The sequence below is a fragment of the Camarhynchus parvulus genome, chromosome 1 (assembly GCF_901933205.1).
Source record: "Camarhynchus parvulus chromosome 1, STF_HiC, whole genome shotgun sequence".
Taxonomy (NCBI): domain Eukaryota; kingdom Metazoa; phylum Chordata; class Aves; order Passeriformes; family Thraupidae; genus Camarhynchus; species Camarhynchus parvulus.
In genome coordinates, this window is record NC_044571.1 from 88,389,615 (window position 1) to 88,404,322 (window position 14,708).

At 50.8% G+C, this 14,708-nt stretch overlaps 1 protein-coding gene across 1 annotated transcript; it reads right to left on the minus strand.

The window, feature by feature from the left end:
• Positions 1 to 3,078: 3,078 nt before the first annotated feature.
• LAG3 (lymphocyte activating 3) lies at positions 3,079 to 8,520 on the minus strand. The gene is made up of 8 exons (XM_030958895.1): positions 8,451 to 8,520; positions 8,048 to 8,219; positions 7,626 to 7,852; positions 7,098 to 7,355; positions 6,625 to 6,918; positions 6,017 to 6,307; positions 5,633 to 5,748; positions 3,079 to 3,186 (listed from the first exon to the last, which is right to left on the minus strand). The coding sequence occupies exons 1-8, from the start codon at positions 8,503 to 8,505 to the stop codon at positions 3,079 to 3,081; spliced, it is 1,521 nt and encodes a 506-aa protein (XP_030814755.1). The 5' UTR covers positions 8,506 to 8,520.
• Between the last annotated feature and the right edge of the window lie 6,188 nt (positions 8,521 to 14,708).

The window sequence follows — 14,708 nt, forward strand, 5'->3', positions numbered from 1 at the left end:
TAATTTGCTTTATTTCCTGTTTCTATTTATTGACTCCACTTGAAACAGGTTTCCAGATTTGTTTGCTTTATTGTGCAGACTCTTGGTCCTTCCACCTCAACTCCACCGACTTGCCTTGTGCCGTCTTGATTTGGAAATATTTTCCTACATATAGGAATAGTTTCTAGGAAGGAAAATCTAAACTGCATAAACACTTCCAGGCTTTTGCTCACTGTAACTGCACCATGTCAGGCATCTGCCTATCATGACAGGCACAGTGAACAGCTGGCTACAAGCTCAATGTTGTTGAACTTCTTTCAGAGAGGCAGACAAAACACGGAAGGGCTGGATGGAAGTGATGCAGAGAAAGGCTCTGTGTCTCTGTGTAAGCCAGCACTGCTCCCCTGCTGGGCTGCTGCCTCCTGTTCCAGAGCAAAGGGCCCAAGCAGAGCTGACAGTGCACAGAGATGGGCCTGTCCAAATGTCAGAGAGAATGTCCCAAAATCTGAGATTTGTACCTGAAAGGCAGAGAGTCAGGAGGGGATGGGGAAATAACAAAAAAGAGGATGTGATAAAACATGTTAAAATAATGGCCATCCAAGGTATGATAGATTTGGGAGTCCCTCTTTTCCCAGCCTTTGTGATGGGAGAAAAGAAAATGGTGAAAGTGGAAAGCTTTTAGTTCAAAACTGGGAGAGGAACCATTTTCACACAGTGAATAAGCAGATCCAAGGATGGATTGCCAGAGGAAGTCAGAGAGTACAAGGAACCAGGGAGGTTTAAAGAGAGACCAGGCACACATCTGAGCAATGAGAACATCCAGGCTGGTCACAGGCAGTGCTGAAAGTGTTACCCACAGGAGGAGAGAGCAGACCATTGTGTGTGAGAAGAGAGAGCAAACCACTGTCAGGCACTGAGAGAATATTATGTGATCCTGGTGGATATTGGATTGCCCCTCAGCCCCACAGGGGTTAACCAGCCTTTTCTCTACCTCCAAAGCATCTGGCAGAGAGAGGTGATTGAGCTAGACAGATCACTCCCACCCGAAAAAAAATGGCAGCATTATCATTTGCCTAGGAGATGCTGGTACCACGCTGGACTGTCTTGCCTTCTGCTCCAGGGTCTGCCTGAAATTGCATGGGATAGTTGGAGCAGACAAATCTACCTCACAGCTCTGCTGCACTTCTCTAGCATTCAGTGGTGAAAGAGGCGTCATTTTCAGTAAAATAGGTGGAGAGCTGAGTAGCTAAAGAGCTGAGGAGTCCAGACATGCTCCCTGGAGTGGGCTAGTTGTGACTTTTGGGTGTTGCTGCAGTCTAAGGATACCTGAGTGCATTCACTACCTGAGTACCTGAACCTTTTGGGGAGGGAAGGTGGGAGCCACACAGTAAGAAGGTCTGTTCATGTGCCTGCTGAAATAATGAAAAGCTGTTCTGGCTGTGGTGACCTTCTCTCAAGTCAAGAGAATCTTCCATCCATCATCTTAACCACCATGTCCATCATACTCCTCCCCCTCTCTCCCATAATCCCCAGCCTCATTTAAGAAACTTAGGATTACCTAAACCGAAGGCCTTCAAAGCCTTAAACAAGAGTTAAACTCTCTTAGTTTCTGCTAAAGTCCGCAGGCTATTACCCTGCATCCCCTAAATGCAACTCAGGTGCTTTAATTAAGCTAGGACCTTACGACCCACTAGACAGATGGGCTTCGATCCCACAACTCTATAGTTAACAGCTATATGCCCTAACCAACAGGCTTCTGCCTAAGACCCCGGCACACACTTAATGCGCATCAATGAGCTTGCAACTCACTATGAACTTCACCACAGGGCCGATAAGAAGAGGAATCGAACCTCTGTAAAAAGGACTACAGCCTAACGCTTATACACTCAGCCATCTTACCTATGACATTCATTACCCGATGACTATTCTCAACCAACCACAAAGACATTGGAACCCTATACCTAATTTTCGGCGCATGAGCCGGAATAGTAGGTACAGCCCTAAGCCTTCTCATCCGAGGAGGCTGAGGGAGCAGCCTCAGTGTGGGGCCCATATGGGAGAAATCCCACGTGTGACTCTCGTTACCAAGCGTTTCTTCTGGGGCTGCATTCAGTACCACAGTCCTCCATGGCTGCTCAGAGGGGACCTGAAGAGCATTCTGTGACTGCATGAAACCTAAACACATCCAAGGTCTTGAGAGGTGGGGCCTGGCAGACTCATGCTTACATTGCTAAGTACATCCTTAAAAGAGCCATAATGCCACTTGGGGATCTTTCAGGGAAATGTGAGGACTAAAGGAATAAATGAATGAATGAATGAACAAGGACAGTCAGATGGGAAAAAAAAAAGAAAAGAAGGCTGTGAAATGCAGCAAAAAGGAAAGACTGAACCTGTGATTCTTCCTTCTCTAGTGGCATTTAATTTCCCCTTCCTCACTGTGAAAATGTCAGAAATGAACAGGCAACTTCAGTAAAACAGAACTGAAAGAGAAAGAGAAGGCAGCAAAAGCCTTAGAAATGGCTTCACACAGGCAGAGGTACACCCAGCTCTGTCAAATAGGCACAATCCCCCACAAGCACACACAGGGGTCAGTGGGCTTTTTCATCACATGAATTTATTTTAAGTTCTAAAATTAGTTTCTAATAAGTTAAAATGCTCAAAATGTGCAACAGGGCAGTGAGCAGGGCAGTGCAGGGAGAGGGAGAGGAGAAGAGAGGGGGAAAAACATTGTCAGACTGCAGGGGAGATGGATTCCAGCCATGTACTGCATCCAAGTGTTCCACCAGAGAAAGCCTGAGAGGGAGGCGATGAAGGAGGGGCAAAGAGTGGGACAGACATGTGGCACTGAAGCAGGCAGTAGCTACTGGCTCAAATACTCCCGGCAGCTCCAAAGCATCTCTGCTGCTGGCCACTGACTGCAGGGGTGGGTCTGCCTCGCCCTGGCTGCAGCTTGCAGCCCCTCCCAAGGTCCCCAGCCCTGCTCATGCCATGCCTAGCCCCTCCTGCAGAGAGGGGTCTGCACGGTGCCCATCTCTCTCTCTCTCTGTGGCGCAGAGAGTTTCACCCTGCCATGCAGACCGCTCCGATGCCCTGCTTCCATCAGCACTCTGTTTGCTGGATCTTCCCTTTCTGCTTTTCCTCCATGGGCTTCCATGGCACACTGGCTGCAAACATCCCCTCCAGTGCTGGGAAGGCAGGAGCCTGTGCCTGAAAGGGAAGCAAGAGGCTACATCAGACACGGGGGAGAGGCTGAACGGCACAGGTCTGGGCTTCTCCCTGCCGTGGAAGACAATCCTACTGCTTGCAACCACAAGGCTCCCATTCCCTGCCAGAGCCAGGGAAGGAGACACTCTCTGAGACATGCAATTCCTTCTGGGGAAGGCTGGCTCAGCACAATCCTCTGTGATGTGATGGGCATAGGTAATAACAAAGACAGGACCTGGCTAAGGGAGAGCAATCACTGCTCTGGGCAATGGTCAGGCCCCTGTCAGTTTTGATGTATGTCAGATTGTACAACACCTTTTTGGAGAGGTAATAAAGGCGTGAAGGCTTGTGCAAAATGAGATAAGAACAAATTAGAGACAGAACCACTATCACAAGTGAAAAAGAGGTCGATCTCAGGGCTCCTGATAGCAGTATAGGGTTACACACAGACAGTACAGCAAGAAGGATGAGATTAGCTAGAGAATGGCATGGTAGGTGTGATCTCAGCAAAGAGGAAGGGACTGGGGTTTGCTGACAGGTTTCTGCCAGGCTGAAGGGAAATGAAAAGCACAAGTCTTCAAAGACCAGTCATTATTGGCACAGAGAGTGTGAAAGTGCTAATGAGTTAGGCAGCTGATAAAGTTGAGGAGCGTCATTTGGAAGAAAGAGGATGAGAATATCATGCAAGACACAGATATTTTAGCAGAAGGCAGCACTAACCTGTGACAGGATCAATGAAATGCAACAGTACCAATCAGACATTGATAGGATCAGGAGATTGGAATGGGAATTCCTAATGTGTGGGCAGCAGCCCATCGGGTGTGCACGGTACACCGCAGGGAGCATCCAGTTTCCAACCAGCATAGGAACAGCAAATGCAGTCTCAGAGGATGCCAGCAGAGAGAGAGAGAGAACCAGAGAAGAGCTGATATCTCTGCTCCAGGCACCACCTCATCTGCACTCTGAGGGAGGGTGAGCATGGTGAATCACAGAACCAGAGGGTGGCTGGGGTCAGAAGGACCTTTGGAGATGATCCAGTCCTGCTAAAGCAGGGCCATCCAGAGCTGGTTGAGGAATACCCATGGATAGAGGAGCTGCCACACAGGAGCCTGGCTTGCTCAGCACAGCAAGGCAATGAGGGCATATGCAAATGTTTTGGGATGATGAATATCCTGAATATCCTGGTGGGATGGGAGCTGTTTAGGCAAACAGCTGGACACCCATTTCCTGCTAGCTGAGGGTTTGCAGGTGCACTGTCAAGGGGTTCCAGTCCAAGGTTTTGGGCCAGAAAGGCTGGTTCTGATCACCTTGCCCTGGCCTTGCACACTTTAGAGAGTCTCACAGAAAGTGTAAATTTCTGCCTCATATTATCCTTTACCATCAGTGCTGATTAAGGACGGATGACGAAGAACATGTCACGAGCTGCTCTTGCACTACCCACAGTGGTTTCTTTAAAATTTCCACCTTGCTTCTTTTGTGATGCTGCCTGCCTTCACTCTCCAGCCACTGGGACTTGCTAAGACTTTTCATCAATTTTGTCACATCCCTCGTCTTCAGCTCGAGGCATTTTCAAGGCTCCCAGCTCTTTCACCAGGGTAAGCTCTTCCAAACTTATCTCACCCTGATCGCCCAGCCCCTTCCCCACCAGAATTGTCATCATGGGCCCTTTCCATGAGGCTAAGTAGGAGGCAGCTGCATCACAGCTGCTCCCTTGTCTGCAAAAGGAAACCCTAAAGGATGATTTTGCCACATTATTAATTTGCAGAGCAATAATATGAAAACTCCAGAGAAACAGTCTGACTTGTTTGTGCAGTTTTTTCCAGTGACGTGCTGGGGAGGGATTAGTCCTGGTCTGGTCTTGGGGGATCATAGAGGCAAGGTACAAGGCAGAGTTTTCAGAGAACAAGATACTGGAAGAAGCTAAGCAAATGAAGGGCATTAAGTTGCAGGAAGCTGAGAGCTGAGGTATGAGGGCTGAGCCAGAAACAGCAGCTCTGCATCAATATCTGTGTCTGGGCACCAGCAGGCATTGGTACAGAACAGGAGGTGGCTACATGACAGCATCCAGCTAAGGAATGAGAGACAGGACATCTACAAAAGCCTGGCAACTAGCCCTCCTCCCTCTACTACAGCATGGCTTGATCTCTCGGGGAATAAACATGAGCTTTTCAAAGCTGTGATTGTGCCTTAGGAGGTTTTCTTCCTGCTCTGAGGTGTCTGAGCTGCCCCTGAGGAATGCTGTGGTTAGCCAGACCTGCCAATGCCCAGGTACAATTTGCCAATGCCACAGCTTTCCCTGTGTGTCCATGACACCGTCAGCAGGCTGATCCAGCCCCACATCTCCTCTGGCCACTGTGTCCCCAGCACCTTTCACTGCTGTCTCTGGAGTAATCTGGGGAAGGTCAAATAAGGGTGGAGAAATAACAGGAGTGGGGTGATGGACACTTACCCTTTTTTGTAGGGCCAGAGCCACAACACAAGCGGCAAGCAGGAAGAAGAGGGTGAGTGTGAGCCCAAAGGTAATCTGCCCACTAAAGATGGAGGGAGCGCTGGAGACCTGGGCACCTGTGAGGAGGAACCACAGTTAGGAAGGAAGGGATGGTTGATTTTGCACCAAGGAATGGGTGCGACTGAACAGCAACAGGCAAAATAGGAAAGAGGTAGGTCAGGAACTGGAAGGAGCAGCATGAGGAACTGCTGAAAGCTAAGAAGATGGGATCCAAGTGGTCCAAGGGAAGAAGGACAGGATGAGGTTGGGAGAGAAAAGGGCACCAGAGAGCTAAGCAGGGTGAGGAGAAGAAGAGGTTGTTTGCAGAGCCATGGGGTACAGTACCTGTGATCTGCAGGTCATACTCCACTGCTCCCAGTCTGCCTTCTGGGCCATACACGCTGCATTCCCAGGTGCCCATGTCCTTTTGTGACACTCGGGGTATTTCCAAGGTAGGTCCCATCCGGGAGCTGTGGCTGTCCAAGCTATGGGGAGTAGCCACAGCCAGCTTGCTCTTGGTGGGGGCTGAGTCAAGGTGAGTCCACTGGAAACGCTCATGTCCCTGGGAGTGTGCGAGGCTGCAGATGAGCAGCAAACGATTCCCCTCAGAAACTGGTCCTTGGATGCTCGGAGTCACTGTGGCAAAGGGAAAAAACCAACCTCAGGAAAGCCTACAGGCATGTCCACATCTTTTGCTCGTCCATTCTTCTTCTATTGCATCTTTATTACTTCCTCTAAATTATTTTTTTTGTCTTTCTCATTCTCAAGAGGAATAATCAAGTCACCCAGGAAAGCCCCTGATTCCAGCAGTGTCCAATGCAGTGCAATGCCCTGAACAGAGATCTTGTTTCCTGCCCCAGAGTGGGAACCCATGACCAGGAGCTACCCATGTTCATTGCACAGACACGTGGGGATGTTTGTCTGCAGTGAGGGCCCCCAGTCTCTGCTCTCACCTGTAACCACGGCCAAGGTCACGTCCCTGCTGATTGTCCTGTGTCCCACCGAGACAGCGCAGCGGTACTGCCCTGCATCGCCCGGCCCCACCGCGGGGAGATGCAGGGGGAAGCTTCTGCTGCTCAGGTTCTGGGAGGTGCCCCTCTCTTCCAAATGTCCTCCTGCAAGATGGCTCCAGTGGGCTGCCACCACCCTCATGCCAAAGGCTCTGGGAAGGTAGCTCAGACTGCACGGTAGATCGACTGCAGAGCCAGCTGCTGCATAGACCACAGGGCTGCTTGGGCCATCAAAACCTGAGCCAGGGAAAGAAGGCAATGTGGGGTGGTGCCTGGAAAGAGCTCTGCAGGGACGTGACTGACCTGGGAAGTGAGGAAAGGTGGGAGCTGGGAAGCTTGGGCCATGGAGGTTAGTCAGTCACATCAAAGAGACCAGCTTGGAGATGTTGGGGTATCAACACAGAGGCTGAGCTCACCCAGAATTTGCAGGTTGAAGGTGGCAGAAATGACCTCCTTATCAGAGTACCGAAGCTGGCAGCGCCAGGAGCCCGCGTGGCTCATGGCTGGATGGATGATGGAGAGAGTCCCAGACATGTAGCAGAAGGTCCTGGAGGTGGGGCCCAGGTGCTCCTTGTGGAACCAGCACGTCTCCACAAGGCTGGCCCGGTGGCTGGAGTTGCAGCTCATCAAGAGCTGCTCACTTCCTATCACAGGACTGGGTGGACTGAGGGTCACTGCAAAAAAAGGGTTTGGGTTGGGGGTGAGCTAAGGTCATAGGGAGCCACCAAAGCAGCTCTTTGTGTCTGCACTGCCCCACTTTATCCCTCAGGCAGCTCTCCTTCAGAGCTGAGGGCAGACAGCAGCAAACTGCACTTTCCAGAGGATGCTGCCTCTGCTCTCTGCCTCTACCTTCCCTGCCAAACACAGCATCCCCACCCCATCCCACCTTTACAACCTCCCTGGCCCCAAAATCACCATTCCCCAGGTTTTCCATCCTCTCCTACCTGTGATCACCCCCAGCTCCACATGGCAGCTGTGCACCTCTGTCCTGTATTTCACCTGTGCCTCGTAGAGCCCCACGTCCTCGCTCCGGACGGGGACGATGCGCAGGGAGAAGTTGCCATTGCGCAAGGCGGGGTCCTGGAGCGACACCCGGGGCTTCATGAGCTGCGCTGTCTTCTGCAGGCCCGAGTAGCCAACCTCCAGCACCACGTGGGGCTCCTGGTGCACACTGCCAGCAGGACAAGGGAGCAGCTCATGCCAGAGGCAAACATGAGATCATGGGAAGGGGGCAGGAAGGAGGGAATATGGGGAAGGAAGGAATAAGGGGAAGGAGGGAACATGGGGAAGGAGAAAAGGGGCTCAAAGGGCCTCCAACCCCCCCATTCCCCCAGAAGGACTTGTGTCTCTTGTGGCCCTGGCATACCTTCCCCCATGCCTCTTCCACAGCACAGATATCTTGTCAGGCAGCTGCTTTGAGCTCTCCCTTGTCTTTCTGGGGCTCAAGTGGCAGGGCAGCACAGCTGAACTCCCCTCTCTGACCCACACTTTCTGCTCCCTGCTTCTCCCCTCCGATAATCCTGGTAGGATGTGGCCATCTGTAACAAGATGGAGAGTTGAGCAGAGAGCAGGATTCAGTATTATCCCACTCTGGGGGGGATGATGCCATCTTTGCCAGGCTGGGTTAGGATACAGCATGATATCTGGCCACCTTCTCTGGAGTTGGAAGGGCAGAAATTCTCCCTTCCAGCCTTTCCAGGGATCAAGTAACACCCAGACTCAGATTAGTGAGCTACTCTGCCCTCCCCAATATGTTCAACCCCTCTTACCAGTGAAAAGCAGCAGAGTGAAGATGAGGAACAGCAGCAGGGACACCAGCCTCATGGTGGCATCCAGGAGAGGGGCTGCTTCTCACTCAGCTCTGTGCTTAAGGAGGTCCAGAGCTCGAAGAGATCAGCAAAAATGAGGCATAGACAAAGAAGGTTGTCAGAAAGGGTGGGTGAGCACAGAGGGGTCAGTGGGATGTGCTTGCTGTCCTGCTCTCTCCCTCTCTCTGCCTCTGATCAAAGCATTTCCCTCAATGCCTTTATAGTGCAGGTGGGCAGCGAGTTTCCTCATATCACTAAGAGGATGCGTCACGACCAAGAAACCAGCAGGAGCCCGAGGCACGTGAGGGCAGAGAGGGAGGGACCAGAGGCACTGCTCTAAGCATCTTTTAGTGGAAATTCTTTGGGTCGCTGTTGTTTTTCTTACACGTTTCGCTTCTATATAGCCAGTGGAAAAAGTGTAGAAGACACTTCCCAGCAAGTACCCTTCATGTTTTTCTTTCATCTCTTGCCTTTTTTGGTTTGATCTTCCCGTCTCTTACAGATTCTCTCTAATTCTTTCAGGGCTTTTGAGAACATGTTGGTCTTTTTTTCTGCTGTTCTTTCTTTTGTTGGTTTTCTTATTATTATAAATTTTTTCCCCCTTCTTTAATCTTTCCAATGTGCTGACTTCTTGGCTTTTTCTCATTGGTCAGTTCACAGGCAGCATGAGGAAAGGCTAATGCTCCATGCTAAGCTCCAACCAGGACACATGTGACTCATCAATCTGGAGTCCAGGGATGGTATGGACACACCTGAAGTGGTCCACGGAGACAGAGGGGAGCATCCAGGAAGAAAAAATAAGCACTGAAAAGATGAGCTGTGTGCTGTGGCACTCTGAGGAGTGTGAGGAAGGAAGCCTCCTGCTCCAGCAGCTTTGGGGGAAACACACTCGAGCTCATGTGCTGAGGGGGCTCATCCTGGCCCCCATGCAGCTGCTGACCTTTGCACAGGGCAATACATTTCCATCCACGTGCCTCATCCTGGGCCCCCTTTTTGTCTCAGAGAACCCCCACTGTTGTGGTTCACAGTTTCCAGCTACCCACTGGCTCTGACTCTTTCAGATTATCAGCCCTTCGTGATGAGTGTCAGACAGCCAAGCCCCTCGGTGGCTCATCCACCAAGGGCTTGGGCTTTTTCTGAGGCTGAGGGAAGGGAGGTGACTCATAGTGGCTGCTTCTTGACTGTAGAAGGAATTCTTATGTGCTCTCTGGTTTTCCTCAGCTGCGTGGTGGAGGTGGAGGATAAAAGAGAGTCAGTCCTATGCTCCTCCTCAGCAGAGCTCTGTTGTTGGGACAGCTCTCAGATCTTTCATCCCACGTGGCTCCTCAGCCTCCTGAGTAGTGGGACTGGTGTTCAGGTGCAGCCTTGTGTGCCTCCATGCCCCTGAGGGGCTGCTCTGCAGTTGTCCTTCGTGCCCTCTTGTGTGACACTGCCCAGGGGATTGCATGAGACAAGAGGAGACAAGTGAAGATGGGGGAGAAGTTGTGACAGTTGTCAGGAGGTGTTTTTTCCTCCTGTTCAAGAAAAACAGTTTGTGGTGACCAGTTCAGGCAGAAAACATCAAGTTCTCTTTCCCTTGAATCAGCAGCGCAAGAATGGTGTGAGTGTGTGGGTGCAGACGAGAGAGAGACACAGAGAGAGAGGAGGGAGCTGGAACTGTGGTGGGGAGACACGTAGGGCTCCACAGTCCAGCAGCCTCTGCTCCCCTTCTCCTGGCTTTTTTCAGGGGACACACCGAGCTCACTGCTCTCCCCTTCATTTCAGCTCTCTCTGCACCCGTAGCCTTGGCACCCTGGCACTGTCCCCCTCTGGCCCCCCAGACCATCCTTAGTGGAATCTGTACCCCGGGAAAAGCTTGTCCCTTGTAAGGACCAGCAAAGGAGAGGACGCGCTTCCATCCCGAGAGGCGGTCCCAAGGGACTGACGGACAGCCCTGGAAAATGCCGGGCATTGCCTGGCTCCGGGGGACATCTGGGGCTCATTGTGCTGAGTGAGCACGTTGTGAAATGAAGGTTTTGGAGGCACTTTTTTACTCAGCACCAGGCTATCTTTAGCAGAGACACGGTGACGTTTCTGCCTAACGACCCGCTTTAAATGCTGACTCCTCGAGTGGCATTTTCGTCATCTCCCAGAACAGGACCCCGGCGCAGAGATGACAGTGACCGGAGGAACATCAGCATGGGAACCTCTTCCCAGAAGTGCCCGTGGGGGTCCCCTGGGCGGAGAGGCTGCCAGGCTCCTGTGGGACACTGCAGAGCCATGGGAAATGACAGGCAGGCTACACGGGAGCGCCAGGGGCAGGGGGACAGGAGCCCAGCTCACCAAATGCTCCTTTAGGAGCAGTGCCGGGCGTTAGGAGCTCCAGCCAGGCGCACCCAGAGCAGATCTCGGAGCTTTAGCTGGTCAGAGTGACCCCGAGATGTGTTAGAAAGTCTCTTTTCCCAGCCTGGCACTCGAAGAAGGAGTCAGGGCTCTTCAGTTCTCATTCTCAAGGTTGTTTATTGTATCTTATCTATAAAATTCTTTCTCCTGACCTGCCAAGGTCCGCTCAGCAAGACAGTCAGAGGCACTTTACCCACCTCAGAGGTGGTGTTATCTTTTTATACTAAAAACTACGTGTACAATATTTACAATTACTTTCCAATACCTATCACCTATCTTAGACAGTGAGCTTCTACTCTAAACCAATCCAAAAGTGCCAACATCACAGCAGAAGACGGAGGCCAAGAAGAAGAAGGAGAAAGGCTGGACACACCCAGATTCCTCCATCTTACCCCCTGAACCCCCATTCTAAAAACCCCAAAAATCTATTTTTCACCCCGTGACAAACTAATTATTATTCTACTTAGACTTTCATGGCTTGCAGATCCTCATATAAGGTTGGTAATTTGCTCCATGGATCATAATCAAAGTCACAGGCATCTTGGACTCTGTGCCAGGGTCTCTGAGCCCCCTGGCAGGGGTCCTGGCAACCCAGTTCAGCCAGAGGACGCCCTGAATTCCAACAAGCAGACACCTTGTGCATGACCTTAATACATGGCTTTTCTTGTCTGTCTTGGCATGTCTTACAGATGCAAACCACCCTGACCAAGAAAAATAGGAGTAGAAAAGTCTGTTCTGCAGTATCATCGAGTTAGTGTCACTGAAAGAATTTTTGGTTGTGTTTCCAGATTTGTGTGATACCATGTTTTCCTCTGAGACATTCCACCTTCTTGTTTTTGTCCTTGCAACACCAAGTCTGAAGCTAGTCACAATCTTCTGCTTTTATGCTGACTTTGTGAGGTGCTGCAGAATTTATTTGCAGGCTATAGCTGATCTAAGGAGCCACACTGTGGCTCGTAGCCTGGGTTATCAGCTGGTCTGGGTGTTCCTGAGATAGAGCACCCCGCAGAAGGAGCTCGTGTAAAACGTCCTGACTGCTGTTTGCCCAGTGCAAAAGCAAACACAGCAAGCAAAAACAAGTTACTTACTAATACGAGATAACTAATAACTCCATGGCAAGGGACTGTAAACAGAAAGCAGCCACACCTGGGGAAACAGAAGGGAAAGTCTGGCAGGGACGTGGGGTGAGCAAGAGCTGCTGGGCAGGTTGGTACTCAACAGGCGCCTGCACAGGCAGCAGGGTTCCAGGGATCAGGCTGGGATTAACTGCAACACTTCTGGCACTGCCTGGGAAGCTTAGGGAGCTAAAAGACGTCTGAGGTCAGCTGCAGAGGGGAAGGAGTGGAGCTGCCCCTCTCTGGGCACTGGGGACAGATGCAGTGGTCCCCAAGCCACCACCCTGCTGCAGCGGGGCCAGGCAGCCGAGCACTGAAACAGAAAGAGGCAGTGCCCACGTCTTTTCAGGCTTTGTGTGAAGTGCAGAGTGGGGAAACATCTCAAAACAGCACCCCTGGGGTAGAGGGGCACCGAAATAGCACCCCTGGAGTAGAGGGATGCAAGCTGCTCTATCCACAGAGAGCCACGGTGGTTTCTGCCAAGGCACCAACCCGAGATGCATTCTGTGTATGAAATTAAGTTGAGGGTGGGCACAAACTTCCTTTTTTGAGGGAGGAAGCGGCTGCTCCTGTCTTCTTTCTGTCCCTCTGTGATGCTTGGAAGCAGCAAATTATCCCCCTAGGGGCGGGATATACCACATGTCAGAGGGACCCATTCACCTGAGGTGAGGGTCCCAAAAAGGAGTGAGGAGAAGAGGATTGGAAAGGAGAAAGTTCACATCACTCAGGAGGCCTGGGTGAAACCAAAATGTGCCCCTGCAAAAGTTCTTGGAGTAGGAAGAGTGACTGGATGCCTGACTGGGAGGATTTTCTGGAAAGGGTTTTTTTCCAGGTTTTTAGAGGGTTTGCTGGATGGGCAGTGCCTGAGTCACCCCAGGTCTCTGATATGCTGCTGAAGAGAGTCTAGCAGTGGCCTGCTTCCCAGAATCCCACAGGAACACCTGTAGGAATGTGTAGCTGTATAGGGTTTTTGGACAAATCTGCAGGCTCTTTCTACAGCGCTATAGGCAAGCACCCTTTGTATGACAATCCTCAGCAGACAGCTGAATATCCCAGAGAAACCTGAATTAGAAAGTCAGGAACAGCACTGGGAGGTGCTGGCTGAAGCCGTGGGCTGCATTTCTGCTAAAAAAAACACAAAAACAAAAAACTGGTGATTTAATTACTGAAGAGAATCTGCAGCACTCATGGGCATGTTTGGCAGCTGCCAACTTGTATCTGGCCAGCATTCGCTGTGCAGAAGTGTGAAACTATTCTCTTCCAAAAGACCCTTCCTGCAGGAAAGATGGGATGCTGCAGGATCCCCTTCAGTTGTCCAAAATTACCTGTGGAGATGGTGATGGCTCATCAGGACCTTGGCCAGTATCTAGTTAAGTGATGTCTTTGGTGCCACAGCCCCTGTGTTTTGCAACACACAGGGTGAGGTGGATTAACTACAAAAATCCATGCAGCAGGCTGGGTTACGTTTTGACTCATCTGTCATTGCAGCATTCATGCTTTTACTGAAATGGAAAAACATGCAATAGCCTCCCAAACATCCCAGGGCTGCAGTGGGCTCTCTCAAGGGCAAAGAGGTACCCAGGAGCTCAACACGTGGTGGCAAGGCGGTGTCAGGACAGGCTCTGAGGCTGATGCTGGACATGCAGTGAAACCAGGGCACCCACATTTCCCCAACAGACTGCAAAAATAGTCCCTTCTTAGGTGTGGCTTCTTTGGTTTTCAGTCTCTTCACAGTTTTGCAGGGAGACTGTACAACTGCTTTTCCTGGAGATTTTTTTGGCCTGTGGGACCTCCAGAACAGATGTGGGTTATGTCTGCTGGTCTTAAGACCCAGCAGCAGATCTGGGGGAACAATAAATTTCTCCTGAAGCCAAGAGAGAAAGTTTGATCCACAAATTTCAGGCTCATATCCCCATTGCTGCTGTTTCTCTCAATTGAGAGTATAGAATTGCCTCAGAGAAAAATCACCACAAAAGGATGTGCCTTCTGCTCCTGGGGCTCAGATTCTTTCTGTGCCCTGCTCTGGGCAGCACCCTGGGTCTCTCCAACACAGAAGAGGCACCTTGGTCATGTCTCAGATGCTGCTGCTCAGGGCACGGAGGGTTCTGGCTCTGGGCTTAGCTGCATGTGTCCTGAGGAGCTGTGAAAAGTAGATGTGATCCATGTGCTGTGTTTTCATGGTGCATGGTGGCAGGAGAGGAGGAGCCCATGGTGCACTGCATCTCTGGAAGCTGCAGGCAATGCTTTCATAAATAGTGAATATGCTGTTTCTTTCTTAGTGGGAAAGCTAGATATGGAAAGTGTAGGGTAACTAAAGGAGCATGTGATGCTATGAGAAATCATTTGCAGAAGAGTACAGCCACAGGGAAGGTTGCTGTGGGTGATGGCACAGCAAGGAAGAGCACAGCAGTGCTCCAGAATAGTCCTGAAGAGAACAAAGTCTCTGATTTGGTGATCCCCAGCCACTTGGCTCTGAACAAAAAATTGCTAGGGAAGGAGATGGTGCATTTTTAAACTCAAAGGGCTCATTGTAAATCAAAATGGATTTATTCCTTTATAGTTTAGTTTTCAGCTGGATCAATTCTCTGCTGCTCATCAGTGTTGACAAAAGAGAGGCAGCAGGAGAGATGAAAGGGAGGATGGGATTGCCCCTCTCTGCAGCACTACCCATTTGTGCTGGGTTAACAGGATGGTGTGCCAGACTGCAATTCAGAGGGTGCTG